This window comes from Lontra canadensis, unplaced genomic scaffold, assembly GCF_010015895.1.
Source record: "Lontra canadensis isolate GAN:19392208 unplaced genomic scaffold, GSC_riverotter_1.0 scaffold43, whole genome shotgun sequence".
Lineage (NCBI taxonomy): Eukaryota > Metazoa > Chordata > Mammalia > Carnivora > Mustelidae > Lontra > Lontra canadensis.
Window position 1 is genome coordinate 16,012,014 of NW_022631037.1, and position 18,149 is coordinate 16,030,162.

The 18,149-nt window shown below is 60.2% G+C and overlaps 3 protein-coding genes across 8 annotated transcripts; 1 reads left to right on the forward strand and 2 right to left on the reverse strand.

The window, feature by feature from the left end:
* On the forward strand, window positions 1-4,607 carry LOC116875883 (tubulin gamma-2 chain). The gene is made up of 11 exons (XM_032871687.1): window positions 1-49; window positions 324-436; window positions 620-787; window positions 1,104-1,172; window positions 1,520-1,599; window positions 2,011-2,137; window positions 2,951-3,037; window positions 3,156-3,305; window positions 3,685-3,837; window positions 3,927-4,088; window positions 4,216-4,607. Exons 1-11 carry the CDS (start codon window positions 1-3, stop codon window positions 4,411-4,413), a joined length of 1,356 nt encoding a protein of 451 aa, XP_032727578.1. The 3' UTR covers window positions 4,414-4,607.
* A 277-nt stretch (window positions 4,608-4,884) lies between these two features.
* PLEKHH3 (pleckstrin homology, MyTH4 and FERM domain containing H3) lies at window positions 4,885-13,901 on the reverse strand. Of its 6 annotated transcripts, none has more exons than XM_032871689.1 (13): window positions 12,732-13,267; window positions 11,288-11,343; window positions 10,843-10,922; window positions 10,550-10,741; window positions 10,307-10,464; window positions 10,076-10,196; window positions 9,017-9,323; window positions 8,253-8,460; window positions 7,904-8,040; window positions 7,562-7,694; window positions 6,920-7,381; window positions 6,432-6,623; window positions 4,885-5,873 (listed from the first exon to the last, which is right to left on the reverse strand). In XM_032871689.1, exons 1-13 carry the CDS (start codon window positions 12,891-12,893, stop codon window positions 5,697-5,699), a joined length of 2,385 nt encoding a protein of 794 aa, XP_032727580.1. In that variant the 5' UTR covers window positions 12,894-13,267; the 3' UTR covers window positions 4,885-5,696. The 6 variants fall into 6 exon arrangements, 4 of the variants coding, with proteins under 4 accessions (XP_032727580.1, XP_032727584.1, XP_032727582.1 ...); XM_032871691.1 differs by lacking the exon at window positions 12,732-13,267 and adding an exon at window positions 13,313-13,901 and having other exon boundaries at window positions 4,886-5,873; window positions 7,913-8,040; XM_032871690.1 differs by lacking the exon at window positions 12,732-13,267 and adding an exon at window positions 13,313-13,901 and having other exon boundaries at window positions 4,886-5,873.
* Window positions 13,902-15,985: 2,084 nt separating this feature from the next.
* CCR10 (C-C motif chemokine receptor 10) lies at window positions 15,986-18,032 on the reverse strand. The gene is made up of 2 exons (XM_032871699.1): window positions 18,008-18,032; window positions 15,986-17,198 (listed from the first exon to the last, which is right to left on the reverse strand). The coding sequence occupies exons 1-2, from the start codon at window positions 18,029-18,031 to the stop codon at window positions 16,131-16,133; spliced, it is 1,092 nt and encodes a 363-aa protein (XP_032727590.1). The 5' UTR covers window position 18,032; the 3' UTR covers window positions 15,986-16,130.
* Between the last annotated feature and the right edge of the window lie 117 nt (window positions 18,033-18,149).

Genomic DNA, 18,149 nt, shown 5'->3' on the forward strand with positions numbered 1-18,149 from the left:
ATGCCCCGGGAGATCATCACTTTGCAGCTGGGCCAGTGCGGCAACCAGAGTGAGCGAGCGAGCGCCGGGACCCTCCAGTTTCCGGTTTTGCCCCTTCGGGTTCTTCCCAGTGCTTGGCATCCTCCAGTCCCCCTTTCCCTGACATGAACCCCGTGCCCTATTGCGCATGACAAACGCCCCAGCTGGAGAGCCGCACCTGGGCTGTGACAGCTCCCAGACCAGGTGTCTTGGGTGCAGCCTCTGAGTGTGACAGCCTCTGAGCCTGACTCTGGGCGCCTGAGGCCTTACGACTAGCGACGCAGGCATCTCTCCCCATCCCCCAGTTGGGTTCGAGTTCTGGAAACAGCTGTGCGCCGAGCATGGTATCAGCCCCGAGGGCATCGTGGAGGAGTTCGCCACGGAGGGCACTGACCGCAAGGACGTCTTTTTCTACCAGGTGCCCCCAGCGACTTGGCCAGGGGGTCTGAGGGAAGGGCAGGGGCCTGGTACCGAGAGACCCGCTGGGCAGAGGAACCAGGGCGGGAGGCTTGAGGAGGGAGGACAGGCAGGAGCCAGAGCTGGGAGGATGGAGGGCTGGGCCTTAGCTGATTGTGCCCCCTTGCTGGATGCCCCTCGGCAGGCAGACGATGAGCACTACATCCCCAGGGCGGTGCTGCTGGACCTGGAGCCCCGGGTGATCCACTCCATCCTCAACTCCCCCTATGCGAAGCTCTACAACCCAGAGAACATCTACCTGTCGGAGCATGGAGGAGGAGCTGGCAACAACTGGGCCAGTGGATTCTCGCAGGTATCCGGGTGACCATCCCCTAAACCCCCGATGTTCCCTCCCCAGAGCAAGGCAGGCTCAGGCATCCTGGGGATTTGACTAGACCAGACTGACAAAAAAATAAGAGACAACGGAATAACCTGATAAGAGGGACAGCCAAGGAGAGGTTTAGGCAGATTGCAAGTCATTTGCAAAGTAGCTTTTTTGGGGTTGAGGGTCATGGCTGAGACTCTGCTTGAGGGTGGCAGTGGTGTCCCAGGGTAGAGTTTTTGGTGCTGAAAAGAGATACTCCCCAGAACCCTCATCCTCACCCTCCCTCTCATGTCTTTCTCTACAGGGTGAGAAAATCCATGAAGACATTTTTGACATCATAGACCGAGAAGCAGATGGAAGTGACAGCTTAGAGGTGAGGCTCCGCCCCCGCTGAATGGAAAACAAGGCTGAAAAGTGCTGGGAAAGGTCAGGATGTTCGTGAACAGGTGGTGTGATGGGGGCAATTCTATTAAAAACTAATCTTTTGAGTATCCTATGTGAGGTATCGAGGTAAATAAGGTACAGTACTTGTCCTCAAGGAGATCCTCATCTGGATGGCATCAGCTCCTTAGGCATGAGTCTTCCTTCCCAAAGAGTGTCAGCCTGGATAGACACAGAAGAAGCCTTGAGACATGAGTGTGTTGGGAGTGGGGAATGAGACAAGCCTGGAGCCTTTGCCCCATATCCCTGGAGACCGCCTCTCCATCCCTTCCCATGCAGGGCTTTGTGCTGTGTCACTCCATTGCTGGGGGGACGGGTTCTGGCCTGGGATCCTACCTTCTCGAACGACTGAATGACAGGTAAGCCTGTGTTGGGGGAGAGGGCATTAGCCCTGGTTCCGTGGATAGGGTCTTTCCTTTTTATTGATTTTTTCTCTTGGACTGGAAGGTCTGGCACTGTCACTTTGAGTCATTGGTAGGAACGGAGCCTGGCCATCCAGAGAATGTCTTGGAAGCAAGAACTCCCAGGAAGGGGTTTGCCTAGGGAAAAGAGGGACCTTAAGGGTCTGATGGGTTTGATGCTTTAGGTTTATTCTTTTTGGCTCCTGAGCTCTGACCACTCGGTTCTGCCCTTGCCCCCCTTTTGTACCAAGGGCTTGGTGGCACTTGGAAAGGAATGGTCGTGTAAGCTCTAGAGAAGACCAAGATGGGCAGTGATGGGAGTCCTTCCAGTTCACTGTGTCACGTTTCCCTTTCCCTCTTTGCCCCCAGGTACCCCAAGAAGCTGGTGCAAACGTATTCAGTGTTTCCCAACCAGGATGAGATGAGCGATGTGGTGGTCCAGCCCTACAACTCACTGCTCACACTCAAGAGGTTGACCCAGAATGCAGATTGTGTGGTGAGCACTGGAAAAGGGAGTGGGGGGCTCTGGTCCACCTCCTCAAACCTGTGAGACATGGACACCCTGCCCTTCCCAAGTCCCTGCCTAGAGAACAGAGGACCAACAAAGCCATTCCCAGTGGCCCAAATTATGAAATGAGTTGACTCCAAGTTGGTTATAGTCCCTTTAGGCAGCAGGACTCTCAAGAACATGTATACTGCCTGATATATGTCCCCATTTAGCCTGTTTAATGCCTACTCATGCTTAAATTCTCAGCCTAAGGGTCACTTTTGGAGTCAAACTTCCCCTGACCACCCATTCAAGATAAATTCCTTTGTGCATATTTCAGGCTGTAACTATACTTTTCTGTGAGGAGGACAGACCATGCCTGTTTTATCCCCCATGGTATCTACAGAACCAGGCACGTGCATGGCACGTGGGGATAATCACATTTGTTTACTGGATGATAGAAAAGCGTCTGGTGATGCCCCTGAGACAGTAGTTTCCTTTTTTATGTTAACACACCTACGCCCTGGTTTTGGAGTTTAGAGGGGGCTAAGCTAATAACTTTTTTTTTTAAAGATTTTATTTATTTATTTGACAGAGAGAGATCACAAGTAGGCAGAGAGGCAGGCAGAGAGAGGGAGAAGCGGACTCCCCACTGAGCAGAGAGTCTGACGTGGGGCTCAATCCCAGGACCCTGAGATCATGACCTGAGCCGAAGGCAGAGGCTTAACCCACTGAGCCACTGATGCCCCGCTAAGCTAATAACTTATCTCCCTGCCCCTTTCTCCTCAAAAAGGTGCCATGACCCTCTTCTGTCCCCCGCAGGTGGTGTTGGACAACACAGCCCTGAACCGGATCGCCACGGACCGCCTGCACATCCAGAACCCGTCCTTCTCCCAGATCAACCAGCTGGTGAGCCCCCACTCCTGGACTCTCTGGGCGGAACCCCTCCTTGCTGGGGTCCGCCTTGGGAAGGGAACCCCCATCCTTCCATGGGGCCAAGGCCTACGGCATGCGCTCCTGTCCCCAGGTGTCCACCATCATGTCAGCCAGCACCACCACCCTGCGCTACCCCGGCTACATGAACAACGACCTCATCGGCCTCATCGCCTCGCTCATTCCCACTCCTCGACTCCACTTCCTCATGACAGGCTACACCCCGCTCACCACGGACCAGTCGGTAGGAGCAGTCGCGGCAGGCCCTGCCCTCGCCTTTCTGGCCCCTGCTGCCCCAGGAGCTGCCCCTTGCGGCCCCCAGAGGCTCTGTGCTCCGGGACTAGCATAGACCGTCTAACGCCACACTGACCCGCTCTCCTCTCCCCTGTGCCTCTGGCTCCCTCCCCGCAGAGTCCAGGCCCTGTGGCGTCTACGGATGCTCCCGCACAGGGCCGTGACCTTGCCGAGCTGAGGAGGACTCAGTCCCACAGCAGAGGCTCAGTGTAGACCTGGATCTCGAGACCCTTCCCCAAGAAACCACACTAGCCCGAGTCAGACAGGGCTGAGGTATTGGACGGTGGCCTGAGTGCAGGCCCGGGCCCTGTGGCCCACTGTCCCCTCAGGTGGCCAGCGTGAGGAAGACCACGGTCCTGGATGTCATGAGGCGGCTGCTGCAGCCCAAGAACGTGATGGTGTCCACGGGCCGGGATCGCCAGACCAATCACTGCTACATCGCCATCCTCAACATCATCCAGGGGGAGGTGGACCCCACCCAGGTAGGTGAGGCCCCTTCGTGCCACCCCCGGGCCCACAGGGGTAGAGGAGAGGCTACCACCACCACTGCTGTGTGCACCCCTCCCCCCAGGTTCACAAGAGTCTGCAGAGGATCCGGGAAAGGAAGCTGGCCAACTTCATCCCCTGGGGCCCTGCCAGCATCCAGGTGGCCCTGTCAAGGAAATCTCCCTACCTGCCTTCGGCCCACCGGGTCAGTGGGCTCATGATGGCCAACCACACCAGCATCTCCTCGGTGAGCCTAATCTCCTGGGCTTCACTGACCAGTCTATTCCACTAGCCACTCTTATCATTCTGCCCCATTCCATTCCAGCCCCTTATCTTGCATGGGTTTCCATCCTGGAGATTTCTATCTCTTTCAGCTCTTTGAAAGTTCCTGCCAGCAGTATGACAAGCTGCGGAAACGGGAGGCCTTCCTGGAGCAGTTCCGCAAGGAGGACATCTTCAAGGAGAACTTCGACGAGCTGGACACGTCCAGGGAGGTGGTGCAGGAACTCATTGATGAGTACCATGCAGCCACGCGGCCAGACTACATCTCCTGGGGCACTCAGGAGCAGTGACTTCCTTGCCACCACTTCCCCTGGACAGTAAGCACAGTCCCCATAATGCCTGGTCCCTGTGACATGGATTCCTCTCAGCTAAAACCTTTCTAGAATCATCTCCATCCCAGGTGCTGGTCCTCCTTCCTCCCTTCTCTGCCCTGACCCTTGATATGCTTGTTATCTCTAATAAAGTGATAAAGCTTTGTTGTGCATATAGTCAGAGTGTGAATATGGGGGGATGACCCATGTTCCCTCCCAGTTCCCAGGCATGTGTCCTTTACCTGCTGTAGCTTCTTACCACTAATCTGGGTGTCAATATGGTCACTGTTTCCATTGGCATACCTTGCCTAGAACCAGGACACTCTACCTGAGTCAGCCCTGAGGGTTACTGAGGTCTGCCCTGTCCTCGGTGCCGGAGCTTCTGCCCCCAGGTGGATCAGTACTGCCCCAGACTCTTCCACTCAGGGAGGAGGCTGTGGGGGTTAGTGAAGGAGGGCCTGCAGCATACTGAGCAGGTCGGGAAACCTGGGACTCTGGATTCCCAGCGCCCAAGGCTATCAGATCCCTAGGAACGCAACCCAATTCAACCTAGCTTGATAAAGCAGGAACAGAACTCAGGAGTAGGGCTGAGCCCATCCTGATAAGGTGTTTATCTGTGCCAGAGAAGCTCTTGGGTCTGATCCATTCCCAAGCTTCTCTCCATTCCAGACCCAAAGCAGTAGGCACACCGACATGGACCCAACGAGGGCCCAGATGCTGGACACTGGGGTAGGAACTGGGTAGTGCCAGTCTTGATGACTCACTGCCTTCCGGCCTCAGGGACGCCAGGAGGCCACCCCTGTGCTGCTCAATGGAGAAGTGAGTGTGAGTAATTGCCAGCTTCCCAAACTGCCCTGTTCCCTGCCCCACCCAGCACCCTGTGGCAGCCTGCTGGCTAGGAGGAGGTTAAATCCAGAAGGTCAAGGAGGGTGGAGCTCTGTGGTGTCCAGACTCCCCTCAGTGCTGGTAAAAGCTCAGAGTGTGGGCGTCCCCAGGGGTGGAGCGCTGAGCTATGGGGCTCTAACTGGTCCCACCGACAACACTCCCACAGGAAGGGTTTGTGTAAATATGGATTTTTTTTCGCTTCTCTTCTACAAATAAATTAAGAAACAAACTAGAAAATCATCGGCACCCATTACAGCCCTTGGGTGTGGGGTGTGCCCTGTCCCTGCAGGGCCAAAAAGGTCCATGGTTCCCTCAAATCTCAGAGCAGTCCAGGTCCAGGCTGGAGGCAGAAGGGAGGTCGTGACCTCTTGGCAGGCTCAGTCCTGCAGCTGCCCCAAACAGCCAGACTGTCCCTGGGGCTCGTCCAGGCCCGGGTGCTGGCTGGGAGGGGAGGTGTCTGGCAGGTCTTGGCATGGAGGAGAAGGGCTGCTGCAAGGCCTCTCAGGGGAGGGATTGGGCAAGTAGGCATTCACCAGCTGCATGATCTCTTCCACCTAAGAGAGGGCAGAGGTCAAAGGGCGGTAGGGGTCACTGGGTTCTCCTTTGTCTCATCCTTTGCCCAGGCTCCTCACCAGGGCCTTCTGAGAGCTGCCCCCCTCCCCGCAACCTTTCCCTCCTCACCACCATGCTCTCCCTCACTCACTATGTGCCAGTCACACTTGTGTCTTTCTGCTTCTCTAAATGCTGTTGTCCTCTCAGAGCCTTTCCACCTGTGATATCCTCTACCTGGGATGCTGTTTCCCCAGATCTTCCTGTGGCTAGCCTAAATATCACTTCCAGTATCCCTTCCTGACTGTCCTACCTAATGCTATGACCCCTTCCAGTCACTTCATGTCACACCACCCTTCCCTTGGTAGCATCTATTACTGTCTTAGATAGTTTCTGATTCCTTATTTAGGGTCTGACCTCCTGCCCTAATGTAAGCTCCTTGAGCTTATCTTTGATCACTGCTGGATCCCCAGTGACTAGACCTGTACCTGGCTCAGCAATAATAAAATGTTTCTTAACATCCTTTCCCTTCCTTCCTCCTTCCACACCCTCTTCCCACTCACCTGGGGACTCTGCAGGACGAGCTGGCTCTCTCCCACCCTCAGTGCTAGGGTGTGGGGGCCCATTAGCTGGCAGGCGGCCACGTGGCCATAGCTGACACTGTGGATGGGCTCTGTCTCACCCGGCCGGGAGAAGGACATGGCCTTGGCTCCCAAGCCCAGGCATAGCTTCTGTGGAGTGCCCCCACCAGGCTCCTAGGGACAGATGGGTAGAGTCAGGATGGACGTAGGGGACCCCGCGGCATTATTTTTGGTGTGGGGAGACAGCTGTGAGCAGGAGTGTCCCGGTCTCCTCTGTGATTCACACAGCATATGTGGAAGGGCTAACGCCTCTGGAGAGGGGAGAGCCCAAGGGCCAGTGACTCCTGGGGTTTGAGAGGGTCAGCTGTGCTGGGTGTGGGGAGTGAGATGACCCACAGTGGGGCCTGTGGCTCTGGGGCAGAGGTGTAGGGCTTGGGCCGCCAGAGTCCCTTCTCCCTTCTCCCCCTCACCGTGCTCAGCTCCAGAACGTCATACCGAGCAGCGCCGAACCCTGGACACTGCGCCGCCAGGGCCAGGTAGGCAGCCATGGCCTCAGCTCGGCCCATGCCCCGTAGCCGCTTCCAGCCGCCCAGCACAGCAGCCGCCGTGCCCGCGCCACCTCCTCCCTCGCGGGCCGCGCTTCCCGCCGGGCCGCCTGCCCCGCCGCCGCGCCGGGTCCGCTCCGCCCGCCTCTTGGCCAGGCCCGGGCTCCAGATCGCCCCGGCCAGCAGGGCGGCGGAGGGGGGAGGCCGGGGGACGGGGCGGGGAGGGTCGTCCCGCGGCGGGGCGGAGGGCGGCAGCAGGCGGTCCAGGCGCGGCAGGGGCGCCCTCGGGGAGAAGTCTCGGTGCAGGCTCTGCAGACGCAGCGCCGCCAGGGCGCGCAGCGTGTCGTCGGGCGGGGGCGGCCGGCCGCGCAGTAGCAGAGCGTGAGCCTAGGAGGAGGCACCGGGTGTCAGCGCGGGAGTGGCGGCGAGCACACCTGGGGGCGCAAAGTCTGACGTCTGGGTTCGAGTAAAGCCTCCCGCGAGGTTGCCATAACGGTTAAATGTGACGGCCCGGAAAGCGAGGGGGGGCTGTCTTTTGGGGGGGCAGTGAACGCTGGAGATGCTCACCTGCTCAAAGAGGAAAGGCAGTTCGTGACCGTCTGGGGACAGCCCCTCAGGGTGCAGGGGCCCGTGAAGACGCAGACACAGTCTCCAACCAGAGTCCAGGGAGTCGTCCAGCCCGGCTTCCTCCACCGCCAAACTGCAGAAGAGAGGAGGACTCGATGCCACGCAGAAGAGAGACCCCCCTCCAAGGCGTCGGCCACGGCGGGCAGGGGTGGGGGGCGGGGCCATGCTGGGGGCGGGGCCAGAAGTTTGGGACGCCTGGAAATCTGACAGCAAACCGCCCGCGGTCAGGGCCCCTCCGTGCAGATGGGTTACCGGAGAGCGGGGCTGGGGCTGGACATTTACTTCTCAAACCTGGTGAGCACGTCGGCCACGAGAGTACCCCCGGCCAGGGCTCGCTCCTGGGCCCCTCGCTGCTCATACAGCGCGAAAGCGTTGCGGCTCCGAGCCAAGCCCAGCCGTCCCACCAGCTCTCGAGCAACCTGGAGGGGAGGAGGCAGGAGGGGGAAATCAGACCGCGCTGGGGTCTTGCCAGCTGGCGAACTCTTTCAGGTCTCCCGGTCCTGCCACACACACGCCTTACGCAAATGATGGATCTTAGACGTAGGCAAACCTAGGGCCCAGGCACCAGGACGGCCGGGCATGGGAAGCTGGGAGGACGGGTTGAGGTTTCAGGGGTCTTTTCTGGCCGTACCTCGCCCGCCGTGGTGTGGGAGTCTATGACCACAGGACAGGCACCAGCCCCGGGACAGTGCACGGTGCATAAGAGCTCCTGCCGTTGGCTCAGCGCCGAAATCTCTGCCAGCGAAGGCACCAGCTCGCGGCCGCGCGTCCGGCCCAGCGCTTTCCTGATGAAGCGCGCGTACTCCGCCAGTTCCGTGTCCGGGAGCGCCTGCTCCGTCCTGGGTTAGAGAAAACCCGAGGGTTAGTGCTCAGAGAGCTTTCCCTCTCCCCATCCCTCTCGCCTTCTTATTGTATCGTTTCTTTCCTCTCACGGATTCCCACCCCTCCAACTCTAAGTTGCTTGGACCTAACGACCCGCTCTCTACCCTTGGAGCACTGCGTGGAGCTCAATTACTTTCTAAGGCTCCTACAGCTCTCTCCTAACCGCGTCCTCCCTCTTGCCAAAGTCTCTCCATGATCTTCCGCGCTGAAATCCATAATCCAGCCCCATTCCGCTCTGCAACTTAGAAGCGCTGGCTAGACTGCCTCAGCCCAGAGGAAAAGCAGCCCTTAGCAATTCCTCTGCCTCAAGGGGGGCGCCTTTTGCAATCCTTCTGCAGGAAAGTGGGATTTGATCTCGTAATTCCCACAAAGACCCTGAGCATATTAGCCGCGGTCAAGTCTCTTCCTCTCTCTGGGTCTAAGTTCTCCTACCGCCAGTTTGGCAAGGCCTGCCATTCTCTCCCGGGCCTGCAGCTCCCCTGCCTCGTCCTTACCCCAGCCCTCCCCTCTCACCTCTCCAGATGCCCCAGAAGGTGCCCGCGGACTGCTCCCCCCGGCCGGAAGGTGCAGCTCATACAGGTGAGGAGCTGCCAGTACCGAAGGGCCGCAGGGTCTTGGGTAGCTGGGGGCCCGGGAGGGCCTGCGGGGCCCGAGGTCTGCTTAGCCAGCTGCAGGAAGAGCTCGTCGCGGAGCGCGGGCAGGTCCCGGCAGGTTTGGAGCACACCCTGCATCAGGGGCCCGGGGCGCCGCGCCCCCTCCAGCGCCTGCAGCGCCAGGAACAGCCGCACCGCCTCCTCGCGCAAGGGTGCGTAGCCCGGACCTGCGGGAGGGTGGGGGCGGAGGGACGGTTTGGAGAGGGGACACAGAGCTGGGCCCTGAAAGGAAGGCATGAACCAGGGAAAGGTCAGAGGGAGTGTAAAGGGACAGGGGTTGGCAAGGAGGGGAGAGTACGAACGACAGGAAGAGTGAAGGGAAAGCAGTGGTCCCCACAGAGCCTCCCAGGCACCTCCCCCGGGGGAGCCACTAGGGCTGCTCTCTGAGTTAGTGAGCTCCAGGGGTTGACTAAAGGACACAGGTTCAAACCCCAGATTCTGCAACTGGGCACTAAAAGCCTATCAGCATGGGCCAGAAAGCAGGCTGGACTGGGAGTCAGAAAACAAGGGTTCTTCTCCCAGCTCCTCTTAATCTTCTACTTTTAGGACCTGGACTCTCACTATTCCTTTTAGGGAAGAGGTATAGCCAGATGAGGCCAGCCCATTCCCCACAGTGCTGGCTTTTCCAGCAGTTGAAAACATAGTATGCCGGGGTCTAAAGAGCATAAAGAAAAATAGAGTGTAAAAACTCATGAAGGAATACCAGTAGTCAGAACGAGATCCATAGACAAGGTGGTCAAAGGGGGCATTTTTTCCTGTGCTGGCTTCCCTCTCCTCCACCCTAGGTATCAATCCAGCCAGCATCCATTCTCAGCCCTTTGAAAAGTGAAGGGCTCAGCCCCCTTTGGACTTCTAAGTCCCTGTCAAGTGAGGCATTCAGATTCCCCATCCAAAGGACTGGAGCCATGCCACCACTCACCTGGGGCGCTGACCCCATACGGCAGGGGCAGGAGTGGAGCATACAAGGCCCCACTGGTGTGCCTCAGGATTGGATTCCGTCGGTAAATAAGGGCCACGGCTTCTGGGTCCCCACAACTCTCCTAAAATCAGGGAAGGAGTCACAAGGATGGAAAAAGGGGCTCCCCACAAACTCAGGAGGCTTCTGGGGCCGCCACCCTCCTCTTTCTCCATGAAGTCCTCTCTGTCACACCTGAATGTCCCTCAGCAGCAGCTGGGTAGGGGTCTCCAGGGGCGCCTTGGAGGCGATCACTTCTCGCAGCGCCAGACCCCAGCGTTCCGCCTCTGCCTGGCGCGGGGAGCAGAGCCGGACGCTGTGCTTCCGGCCAGACACGGTGACTGACCACAGACCTGGAGAAAGAGAGGCCATGGAGGGCAATCAGGGCCGGACGGGGCCGATAGCAGGGAGGTACAAGAGCCCTCTGTGAAGCCTCACCGGTCTCCTTGGGACGGCGCTCCGGGCCGGTCACCGAGCACAAGCTGGTGAGCACGAGGCTCCGGAGGCGCCGCGCCCCCTTCCCGCTGCTACTGAATTGGTCCAGAGAGTCCCGGGTGAGCACGAACCAGGCCCGGCGCGGGGGCAACCAGGGCCGAGCCCCTCCTCCGCGGGGCTCTCCGTACAGCCAACCTGGGGGGAGGGGAGGGAGAAAAAGGGGATGAGCAAGAGAAGACCTTATCCCCTGGAGGGTTGGGATTGGGACTTCCAGAGTGCTTGAGGTGGGTCCCCACCTTTCACGACGACGTCTGGGTCCTCCTCGGGCGGCCCCTTCTCCGGGATGAGGCTCCGCGTCTCCTCCCAGCTCTGCAGCCTGGGCCAGAGGGGAGGGAGGATTGGGCGAGGCTGTCGGTCCAGCACCCCGCCTCCAGGGGGCTCTTCAGTCGGGGCTCCCCAGACCGCGAGGGGAGCCTGCTCCGGGCCTGGACACCCCTCCCCCAGACTGTGGGAACCGCTGGGCCGTTCTGACCTCGCACCAGAAATAGCCCAGACCCCCCCCCTTTCTCCCCGCGCCCCCAGTCGGACCGCCCCCCCGGGACCCCGGCCAAACCACAGCGTCCGGCGTAAGGCCTCTCCCTTATTGCACAACTGCGGGAGGGCAGACTGCGAGGATTGGGGTCCAGGGAACAGGCTTGGGGGGGGGGGCTTCATACCCTAAGACGCAGGGGCCGAGCTCACCTGTCTGAGACCTGCGCACTCCTCACCGGCTGAGTCAGCGTCACGTCCAGGGGGCCCTGGGGAAACAGGGAAGCAGCCCTCAGGATCAGAGCCGTCATCGCGGGATGCCCGTGGCTTCTGCCCCCAGGAGAGCGCTGCTCGGGGGAATTGAGGGATCAAGGAGCGGGGTCGTGATCATGAGGGAAAGAGCTGATGCCACGAGGAAGCCCCTTCTGCCAGTCTCTACGGAACAGCCCTAGCTAAGAAGTCAAGGCTCCCGCGTTGTCTGTTTCCCTTTGAGGATTTAAATCAGGGCGGGATACGCTGGAAAGAGCACTGTGCAGGGAGTCCAGTGGGGAGACCTGGATTCTAGTAACAGTCTGACCACTAACTCGAATCACTGGCTGTGGAACCTTCACAGATCCTCTCAGTCTTTGGGCCCTAGCTTCCCCATCTTTGAAAAGGAAGAGGTGGAGGAAACTCCTTTTTGTTGGAAGTCACCCCCTCCTCCTCATTTCCCCTTCATTGGCTGGCACACCGGCAGGTGCTGGGCACAGCGCTGGATGAAGGGAAGTGGGACTTTTTCAGTATAGGGCTTTCTTCAAGAACTTCTTATGCCCTCCCACAGACACTCCTGAGACTTAATGGTAAGCAGAGACCCTCCCCCTTTGCTGGGGCTCTGGAAGAGCACGTAGAAAAATGGCACACGCTCTCCAGGAGAGGTACAGTTCAGGATTTTGCCCTTCTACCTCCTACCCTGGAACTTCAACAGGAGAATGGGGCCTGAGAGAGGCCAAAATCCCGTCCAGGAGCCAGGTCAGGGGAACTGTGCCATCGTCCCATTGCGCCCAGACTGCTAAAGCCAGGAGGGGGAGGTGGGGGAGGGGGCAGGGACACCTGTCCCCAAGCTCGCGGGAGGGGAGTGGAGGTGGAGCATGAGGGAGGCAATGGCGTGGTTCACAGAGCCGTGGTTCACAGAACTGACCCAGCCCAGGCTGGAAGCTTGGGGACGCCTGGGTCCTGTGCCTTCCTGGGACGCAGACCCACCTTTCTGGAGGGTCCAAGAGGAGTTCTTAGCCACACTGCCGCGGGGGCAGGTGCTGACCACTCTCTTAGTCCAACTCTCCTAATCGCAGTCCCCTGCTTCCCTCCCTCCACCCCCCTCTATATTTATCCGCCCTCCGCCTCCGCCAGGTGCTGGCGCCGGCCCCAGCGGCGCAGCCCGCCCCACCCGGGCACGGAGCCACCGGGCCTGCTGGGGACCCCTGAGCGGGGGATGGGAGCCTGACCCAAGCCATAGCACACGGGAGTCTGGTTGCCGGTGTGCAGGGGACTCCGGAGGGGACATCAGGGTATGGAGGTCTTCCAGACCAATCGAGCCTCAGTTTCCCCACGGGGAGAGTCCACAAAACCGAGGAGCCAAGTGTCCCTCACCATCCCCTCAGGGATTCCCCAGGAGCCTCACCAGGGAGGGCCGAGAGTTCTGTCTTGAGTGGCAGGGTAATGACGAGGGGTCCTCGAAGAGTTGTGGCCCCCAGCTCCCTCTCCGTGGGGTCCCTGCCACGGACCCCAATCTGAGGATGCCTTCTCCCCCTCTCCCAGGTCCCCGCGGCGGGAGCTCCGGCATCTGGCCCCAGCACTCAGCGCTCACGAACTGGGAGCAGAGCGGACCCAGGCGTCCGAGCCGCCCAGCCGGCCTCGCCACATTCCTCGGCGCTGGCGGAGGCGGAAGGAGACGGGATGGGACGCGGGCCCGGCGGGGAAGGGAGAGGCAGGGCCAGGTCGGGCCACGCGTGACGCCTCCCCTGCCTCAGGGCCCCTAGCAGGTGGACAGCGCCCAGCATGCGGCGCGAGGCCCACAGGCACATCCCGAGTAGGGCTGCTCCTTGAGCTCCCGGGGGCTCCTGGCCCCCCAGGCAAAAACCTCTCCCACGTCCCCGTCTGCCCAGCGCACGGCGTTTGGCTGGAGTCTGGAGCAGGATCAGACGTGACGGCCGCTTGTAGTGAGAGGGATTGAGACAAGGCTCCAAACCCCCAGGGACTTACCCTCCCGCCGCCCGCTGGACTCGGGGTCCGCAGCTCAAAGGTCTCCTCGTCCTCGTCCTCGTCCCCGTCCCCGCTAAGCTCGCCGTCCCCGTAGTCCCGGTGCAGAAGAGTAAAGCCTCGACGGCAGCAGAGGAGCCACCACAATCCCCCGGGGAGAGGCATCCGGGCGAGCAGCCGGGGGATGGGGGCGCGGGCAGCCGGGCCGAGCTGCAGGGGGTCGGAGAAACTGGCGGGGCTCCGACCCCAGCGGGGGAATGATGCGGCGGGAGGAGGGGAAGGGAGAGGGGGACTAGGAGGAGGCAGTGTCTGGCGCTGGGCTGCAAGGGGTCGCTTGCTAGAGCCTGCGGGGGGCTCGGTGTCTGGGCCCCCGGAGGGGGAGGGGGAAAGCGTCCAAGGCTGGGTGGGGGGGAGCAATGTCCGGAGCTGGGAAGTAGTGTCCGTTGTAGTGTCCAGCCCTGTGGGGGGCAGTGTCCGGTGCAATGTCCGAGGTGGGCAGTTGTCCAAGCTCCAGGGAGGGTCGTGTCCGGTAGGGTGTCCGGTGGCCGGGGCCCGGGCCGCGCGCGCTGCGCTCCCTGCAGCCCCGGGACTGGCGCGCTAGGGGCGCGAGCACAGCGCCGGGACCCCGCCTCCCCAGCCCCCTCCCCTTCGAGGCCCCCCCCTTTCCCTCTCTTTCTCTCCTCCCTTCTTTACAGGGCAGGGTGCAGTTTTCGTCACAGTCTCCCCTGCCCAATCCCTGTGCCTGGCGCCGGGCGCGGCCACCAATCAGGCCACTGAAACCGCGGCGGGTTGCATCATGTGCCCCTGGCTTGGTGACAGCGGGGAGGAGCTGAGGAATAAAGAGGGAGGGGGCGGTGCGATGTCAGCCACGCCCCCGTCCCCGAGGTCGGACGCGGAGTGCTGGTGATGTCACGGAAGCCCGCCTTCATGCCCTTGTTTTAACTCTTGGCTCACCAGCCAGCAGATTAAAAACCCTCTCGAGAGGGAGCATTGGAGAACGAAGGGCATGGGGCATAGAGGAAGGCCCCGACTGCGGCTCTCTGAACCCCTATCTCGTCTCGGAGTCCCTGAGAAAGGAACGATCTTTAGCTACCTGCGCCAGGCACAGCCCTGGAGGCGGCCCTCCGCCACTGGATGGAGTAGTCCAATTCTTTGGTCTGAGTCACCTCCTTTTTAAGGTGCAGAAGCTGAGGCAGAGTCGGGGAAGTGCAGACCCAGGTCGGAAATTAAACCTGATTTCGAGCGTACAGCTCACTGAACTTCAGTGGGGAGAGTGATTTAAGATTCAAGGGAATTCTACGGTCTTCGAAGAGAGTGGAGGCCTCTCGGGGAATATAGCCTGAGGTCCTGTGTCTGAAGGGGTTAAGCGAGGCGCTAAACGGACCGGGAGGGGCGGGGCCGCGGACGGGGCGGGGCCAGGGCGACAGCGGGCGCGCGCGTGCGTTGCTGACTCAGCGGCGATTCCCGCGGTCTCCGGTGGAGAGTTCCAGGTTGGCCCCCAGTGGCTGGCTTGTAGGACCTTTGGAGGATCGGCGCCATCTCCGGGCCTTCCCTGGATTCTGTCCCCTGGTGGAGGTGGCTTTCGGTCTCTGCCGCAGGAGGCTCTAGGAAGGAAAGCTAGCCAGCGCTGGGCGGGGCGGGACAGGGCGGGGACGTCGGGCCAGCGCCTCCCTTGAGACCTCCCCGCCACGCCCCGCCCTTCTTGCTCCGGGTCCCCAGACTCCAGGCTGGAGTGGTCCGGGCAGCTTTGCTGACCGGATATTAAACTGCAAGAGTTGTCGCACGTGAACACCATCCTGCCTACCGTGCTTGTGTAAAACAAAGACCAGGAATCCATGCGACCGTCAGAGGCTGTCTCGGCCTTGCCCTCGCCCCAGATGACAGTGGCCAGCACTGAGATTTTCTCGAGACGGAGACATTCGAACCATATACTCTCTTCCCTGTCTGGATCCCAGGCCCTTGCCTGCAGGAAAGTTCTTTCCGATGTCTAACCTCTCTCTTTCCGGCAGGCTCAGCACATTTCCTCTGACCCTGTCCCCAGGGAAGATGGAGAACAGCAGTCACCCCCACCCCCACCACGCCCATGATAACGACTCTGGAAATTTTCAAATTGGCATTATCTCCTTGGTTTCTCTCCAAGGTGAAAAACTCCCACTCAACTTTTTAAATTACCTTTTTTCCTTTTTTTTTCCCCGCCACGGAATCTTAGAAGAGATTGTAAAGTGATAATCTAATCCAAGACCCTACCCAAAACTGGAGTCTCCTGGGCATTGTCAATACCTACCACCACACCATGCACAGGCACGCACAATTCCCAACAGCCTTGGCCTGAACATTCCGGAGGCCAGGAACTCCGTACTTGCTAAGGCAGCCATTACTGGATAGCACTGTAGTTGTTAGAAAGCTCTTCCTTGTGCTACTTTAAGAGGAACCCCAGCCCTCCCCCCTTGGCAGCTTTCCCACCTCACATCTTGTTCGAAGAGACCAGGTGAAGGTGGAGGGAGTGACAGTGCCTAGAGCTTCAGGCTCAGCAGCTCTGCACACCCCCACCCAGACTCTCAGTGCCTTCCACTCGGAGCCAAGCGAGTTGAAAGGGGAGGAGGAACGCACCAGTTCTGCCCTGCTACAAATCACTTCCAAGTCGGTGACTCAAAAATAGTAACAGTTGTTGGGTTGTATCTCATTTCCATGTTATCAATTTAATGTGGCAAAGTACAGAAGCAATTCCTTTAGGTCCCTACCTCCGTCTCAGTCCCCCCCCCAACTCCCCTTTCCCACTACCCTCCCTGGAATCCCGTCCTCCCCTCCTTGATTCGCAGCCCTAGTCGCCCCAGGAGGAGACACTGTGGGTCTCAGTGGGAGCCGAACAGGAAGAGAGGCGGGGCCGGCGGGGGCAGCGGCCGCGGGGGTGAGGCCCTGGGCTGCAGCTCCCACCCCGCAGCAGCCTCCGCAGGTCCTGGCGGAAGCGCAGGCCCAAAAAGGCGTAGAGCACGGGGTTGAGGCCGCAGCGGGCCAGGGCCAGCCCTCCGGTGACCAGCAGCGCCAGGTCCTTGCGCTTGCTGGCAGGGCAGCTCCGCTCGCGTGCAGCTAGCAGGTCCGCCGTATCGAGGAGCAGGGCGAGGCTGTAGGGCAGCTGCAGCACCACGAAGGCCACCACCAGGGCCACAACGACGCGCAGCGCACGCCGGCGCTCCGGCCCCCTGGCGGCCAGCAGCGTGCGGCCCAGGAGCGCGTAGCAGGCGGCCATGACGCCCAGCGGCAGCGCGAAGCCCAGGACCACCTGCGCCACGGCGCTTGCCCCCTTCACCGTCTGCGTGAGACCCTCGGGGAAGACGAGCCGGCAGCGCCGCTGGCCTTCCCGCTGCCCGTCCTGGCTGAAAAGGAGAGCAGGCAACGCCAGGAGCAGCGACAGCAGCCACACGATGGCTGAGACCATGTGCGCGCGGCCCGGAGCAGAGGGCCTCGGTCCTGCGGGGAGAGCCCGCGTGATGGCCACATAGCGGTCGGCGCTGATACAGGCCAGGAAGAGGAAGCCGGCGTGGAAGGAGGCTGAGTAGAGGCCGGAGATGGCGCGGCAGGTGGCACTTCCCAGACTCCAGCCCTGCAGAGCCCCTGCTGCAGCGAAGGGCAGGGTTAGGGCCAGCAAAAGGTCGGCCAGGGCCAGCTGGAGCAGGTGGGCGGAGGTGGGCGATCGGACAGCCCGTCGGGCGGCCAGGTGCGTGGCCAAGACCAGGCCATTGCCAGCCAGACCCAGTGCAGCCACCACCAGGGAGACACTGGGTTGGAAGGCCCTACTGAAGGCCTGGACATCCGCCTTGTAGCAGAGCTCTGGCAACGGTTCCGCAGAGTATGCCTCCTCATCCTCCCCAGAGTAGGGGCCCCAGGAGACCTGGGGAGGTCAGAATGAGAGGGACCTTATGAGACATCTTCCCACACACCTCCCCCTCCCACACATACCTTCCAAGCTGGGGGCTGCTGTGTGACAACAGTACAGAGGGAGAAGATACAAACTGTTCTCTGAACTCTTCCTAACACACCCTCCAACAGGCCTCGGCTTCCACTGCACCCCTCCTGTCTCTGCACCCAGCTTTCTGGATGACCTTGACTTTCTGGAACTCAGTTGCCTAATATACAATGTGGAGATTAGAAATCCTGACCAGCCCAAGTGGCAAAGTTGTCTGAAATAAGGAAGATAATGGATGTGAAGCATTGGTGCTCTCCTTAGGTCAGGGTTTCTATTATCAATAAATCTGGAGGTTCCGGTCTGTTTGCAGCGCCCTCTCCTGGAAGAACACCCACATGCAGGCTTTGTCTCAGAGGGGTCCCTCCCTGGACTCCAGGCATGGTGTGGAGAGGGTTGCAAAGTCTTTTCCTTTCTCCCCTGCCGACCCCACCTCTAACCTCCAGTACAGGTGCACTGAACTGCTCATGACAGGGGGAATCTCAAGGGTTGGGCCTCAGGTTTCCTGGTCCCTTGAACCCCTAGGTTCAGCTCACCCTTCCCCTCAGCCCAGTCCCATCCCCCAACTTCAGCCTCACATCACCAGCCCCATCTATCTGGAAGGTGCCAGGTCCCAGATGGCTCCAGATAACCTGGATAGGTCAAAGCATGGCAGAAGCTTGTTACCAGGTGGAGAATCCCATCCCTTTGCCTTACCCTCCCTCTCTATGACCCTTCCCCCCAGCCCCCACTCCCACCTGCTCTGCGGGTTTCGTCCCCATCTCTGGCTACACAGGTTTCTGAGGTATAGCCACTGGGGAGAGAAGTTAAACTAGTGGGACAGGAAGGAAGGGGCGGGGAGAGGGACCAAGAGGGCGGTGGGGATTAGGGTCTGTGGAC

Excerpts from the sequence above, each read along its gene's own strand:
- PLEKHH3 (XM_032871689.1), bottom strand. The coding sequence starts at position 12,893 with ATGCCGGAGCTCCCGCCGCGGGGACCTGGGAGAGGGGGAGAAGGCATC. Across the intron at positions 10,197-10,306 it reads TGCTGCTGAGGGACATTCAG|GAGAGTTGTGGGGACCCAGA; the intron begins GTGTGACAGAGA and ends CCCTGATTTTAG. Across the intron at positions 7,382-7,561 it reads TGCCTTTCCTCTTTGAGCAG|GCTCACGCTCTGCTACTGCG; the intron begins GTGAGCATCTCC and ends GCCTCCTCCTAG.
- LOC116875883 (XM_032871687.1), top strand. The coding sequence starts at position 1 with ATGCCCCGGGAGATCATCACTTTGCAGCTGGGCCAGTGCGGCAACCAG. Across the intron at positions 1,173-1,519 it reads ATGGAAGTGACAGCTTAGAG|GGCTTTGTGCTGTGTCACTC; the intron begins GTGAGGCTCCGC and ends CTTCCCATGCAG. Across the intron at positions 3,038-3,155 it reads TCTCCCAGATCAACCAGCTG|GTGTCCACCATCATGTCAGC; the intron begins GTGAGCCCCCAC and ends TCCTGTCCCCAG.
- CCR10 (XM_032871699.1), bottom strand. The coding sequence starts at position 18,031 with ATGGGGACGAAACCCGCAGAGCAG. Across the intron at positions 17,199-18,007 it reads GGACGAAACCCGCAGAGCAG|GTCTCCTGGGGCCCCTACTC; the intron begins GTGGGAGTGGGG and ends TGACCTCCCCAG.